The sequence below is a fragment of the Benincasa hispida genome, chromosome 3 (assembly GCF_027475165.1).
Source record: "Benincasa hispida cultivar pf3 chromosome 3, pf3_genome.v1.1, whole genome shotgun sequence".
Taxonomy (NCBI): Eukaryota; Viridiplantae; Streptophyta; class Magnoliopsida; order Cucurbitales; family Cucurbitaceae; genus Benincasa; species Benincasa hispida.
The window spans coordinates 60992332-60996068 of record NC_143480.1 but is presented as its reverse complement, the minus strand read 5'-3'; the positions used below and the strand labels follow the sequence as shown (position 1 = coordinate 60996068).

Here is a 3737-nt window from a genome sequence, read left to right as displayed (position 1 = left end):
TATATGAAAATAAGACATAAAAATAATAAAAAGGCTAAATTTATCCAAAAATAACAATAAAAGTATTCCTTGAAAACAAATTAAATTTAAAAATATTTTTAAAATATATGGCCTAAAGACTAAAGAAGATGTTTTATATAAAAATCTCTAAATAATACCTACCACAAGGACTATTTATTATTTATTATGAAACTTTACAATTATTTAATAAATAAATAAATAATAATTTATTGTCAACTAAAATGAACCAAAATTAAAAAAGTATAAACCAAAATGAGTATTTTAAAAGTACAAAAATAAAAATAAACTAAATTTAAAAGTACAAGAACCAAAGCCAAAAATAAACAAATAACAGCTCCATTGTATCCCACCTGCACAAGTTAACTTTTCAGGTACATAAAGACCAGGCAAATAGTACAAATAAAATGACAAGAAATTAAGATGTTTTGACTTGTTTTTGTGAAATTATTATTGCCATCAACCCAGAATCACTTGCAATTTAATTGTCCCAAGTTCATCCACAATATTTATCATCAAAAGCAGAATGACAATGCCTGTTGCAATTTCAAGTTCATCATATAAATATAAGATACAATGACCTAACTTTTACTGTCAAATTGCCAAATTGGAAATCCAGGAAGGAAAACATATAACAGTTGAGACATTCGTAGAACTATCATTGAATACTTAAGATAGCCAATTTATACCAAAAAACAAACTTAGAGCATTGATAAGGATAAGGCTACATCAATAGATTCTATCAAACATGACGGAAATCGAAAGGAAAAGCCAAAGAAAATCAAGCTTTACACTGAATACACATGCTCGAACGAACAATGAAAAACTCCTCATGCGATGAGAAATGGTAAGACAGTCAACATGAAAGCCTCATAACTGAAGGTTGCAGAACCAGAGTATGTGGTGTCCTTTTCCTTGAATTTTTCGGTCAGTCCCTGTAAAATTTTACATCAAAATCACTTTAGTTTTAGGTCTTTACTTTTCTGCCCATGGCAATAAAATGTTTCTGGAAGCTGCAAAAATCAAAATGGTCTTGTTGCTGAAGAATCAGGTTAAAGGTTCATACGAGGAGTTTATTTAAACTATCAGTGTATGAGGAAAACATTGAATGTTACATGAAAAGGGGGGAAAAAACGAAAATAACAACAGCAATTTCTCATAGTGAAATTGGATTATAAGTAACTACTTCATAGCTACAGGAGTTAAAACTGGTGTAACAGGTGTTCGGGGCATTCATAGGCATCAATATGTGAGTGGAACGAAATGAAGACAACTAAAAATACACAGATTGCACAATAAGCATGTGCATGTGGATTCAAAGATCCATCACCTTTAAACAGTTCATATTGTAATAGACAAAAGATATGTGCAAATAAAAATAGTCAGAGGCTCACCTTGACAGTAAGACAACACCTGCATTTGCAAAAAGAAAAGAATAATGAGAGCAGTGATTAATGGAAGTGGAAACTTAACATTAAAGAAGGATAACTCAGAACCTCTCATTATAAAAAGAGTACCACATAAAATCAAGAGTAAGGAAGACAGACGTACTCTATAAAATTATCATATTCAATGGCCTTGCTTTTCCCACCACTTTTGTCAAACTTAGACACCAGTAAGTCCAAGACCATGGGTGAGACTGCAAAGCCCAAACTCAAAAGTGCCTCTCGCAACTCCTTGGAATCTATTTTTCCACTTCTGTCTGAATCAAATCTCTCAAAAATACCCTGAAACAGACTCAATAAAAAATCAGTTTAACAGAATTAGACGTACACCAACAAATAATGTTAGCTAAAATAGTAAGTCTTCAACTTACCCTCCAGCTTTGAAGTCCATAAAACAGAGCAATGAACTCCTTGGGTCCTGTTTTTCAGAAACAAAATGCAAAAGACAATGTCAATTGAAAAAGTAAAAAGCAGGATTTCCAGATTGAGGTCGCTCAAGGCCAAATGCATGAACAATTAATGATAACAAGATGATTTGAACAAATGGAAGAACTAACAATTTAACTATGACTCTAATTCAAAAGACAACGTTACTGTTTTGCATCATTTCAAAAAATACTTACATAGTGACAGAGACGGTAATAACCCAAAAGCTTTTGAGTTTTGAAAAGTCAATAACTTCAAACACAAGTTTGAAAATAGTGAACTTCGTTCAACAACCACAACTAATCTATCCAATTAGCAGGTTTGCAATTTGACCAGACAAATTTAAAATAAAACATAAAATTACTTCACCAACTAATCGCAGGCAATTACACGGAGGTATCCTTGTATAGGATCAAAAAGAAAAATAGATATAGAAAAGTATTTGGTATGATGGTATCTTCTAGTAAATACCTTGTAGATATATATGTATATATGAGAATATGAATACCTCGTAGTCATAGGCATGATTTATGAACATCATGAACCTATCAGCTAATCGTAATGAGAAATGATCATAATCACTTAAAGGGCACATTACAATTCTCTGTAAACATATGTCAAATGAGCATAGCTCGACTGGAATTGCCATATAATCCTCCCTTGAAATCGAAGATTCAAATCCCTTATCCCCGCTCAAGGTACTATTCTATGCAATTATATGAAATTCCCCTCAAAAGTTTTGACAAATGACAATAAAAGACTGACCTGTTCCAATCCATTCAAGTTATAATCATACATTTATCTTTGTCAATTAATTTTATTTTTCGATTAAAATTAGCTGAAACAATTAGTAGATGCCCCGATCAGAACCCGCCCATGCCCTTATTAACCTAACTGTTTGTCTTTTTGCTCTATCTAGGCCCTCCAGATTCCTACAGGTTCTCGTTGCTTTTTTCCATTATTTTACTGTTGTTGATTCAAGAAACTAAAACCACATGAAATTTCCTATTATCAGGCAAAGCAAAAGGTGATAGGGGGAAAAGTGAGATTACCGATCTTCCTGGTATTTGTGTTGGTGAAATGGTACATGAGAAGATGAACAGTTCTGATGCTAAACTTCTGATCATACGAGGACAGAACACGTTGCAACTCTTTATCATCAATAAACCCACTCCCATCCTGATCGGCTACTTGAAAACACGCAACGATGCTCGGATCAGTACCAGGCGGAAAAGCCGATGGCAAGAGTGAAGCGAAAGGGTTTCCATACGCAGAAGGCGGTGGATAACCATGACCACCACTGCCTGCTCCACCGTAAGACTGATGGCCACCACCAGCACCACCGTAAGACTGATTAGGCTTGTCCTTGGGTGGTTTTTCGCCCGGAGCTGAGCCGTACGGTGCCGACGGTGCGCCGTATGGCGCAGCCACCGGAGCGTACGGCTGCTGAGTCTGCTGAGGCTGTGGATGTCCGTAAGCTGAAGAATTGTAAACCTGGGCCGTCGGCGGTGGAGCTCCGTAACCACCGCTACCGCCGTAGCCGTAGCCGTAACCGTAACCGGAAGGTTGATTTGGGTAACCTGACATTTTTCAGCAAAATTAAAGGAAAAAAAATGAAATTGCTGATCCCAGGTAGAATGTGATCTGAAAGGACTTCGAAGGGTTTATATATGAATCGAATTTGCAGATTATTTACGAAAATGCCATGGTCTACCATTGTTGTTAAATTACCAATAAGGGCATGGTTTTTCATTGTTTTATTAAAAAATATAAAATATTCTTAAAGTAGAAGAAATCGATTTTGTTTCTTTGTTTTGCTTTCATACATATATTTAAGATGTTTCTTTC

The 3737-nt window shown here is 34.9% G+C and overlaps 1 protein-coding gene across 1 annotated transcript; it reads right to left on the bottom strand.

The window, feature by feature from the left end:
- Positions 1-650: 650 nt before the first annotated feature.
- LOC120074670 (putative calcium-binding protein CML50) lies at positions 651-3536 on the bottom strand. The gene is made up of 5 exons (XM_039027879.2): positions 2942-3536; positions 1835-1881; positions 1570-1745; positions 1413-1431; positions 651-953 (listed from the first exon to the last, which is right to left on the bottom strand). Exons 1-5 carry the CDS (start codon positions 3474-3476, stop codon positions 849-851), a joined length of 882 nt encoding a protein of 293 aa, XP_038883807.1. The 5' UTR covers positions 3477-3536; the 3' UTR covers positions 651-848.
- Between the last annotated feature and the right edge of the window lie 201 nt (positions 3537-3737).

Excerpts from the sequence above, each read along its gene's own strand:
- LOC120074670 (XM_039027879.2), bottom strand. The coding sequence starts at position 3,476 with ATGTCAGGTTACCCAAATCAACCTTCCGGTTACGGTTACGGCTACGGC. Across the intron at positions 1,882-2,941 it reads CACAAATACCAGGAAGATCG|GACCCAAGGAGTTCATTGCT; the intron begins GTAATCTCACTT and ends TCTGAAAAACAG. Across the intron at positions 1,746-1,834 it reads ATGGACTTCAAAGCTGGAGG|GGTATTTTTGAGAGATTTGA; the intron begins GTAAGTTGAAGA and ends AGTCTGTTTCAG.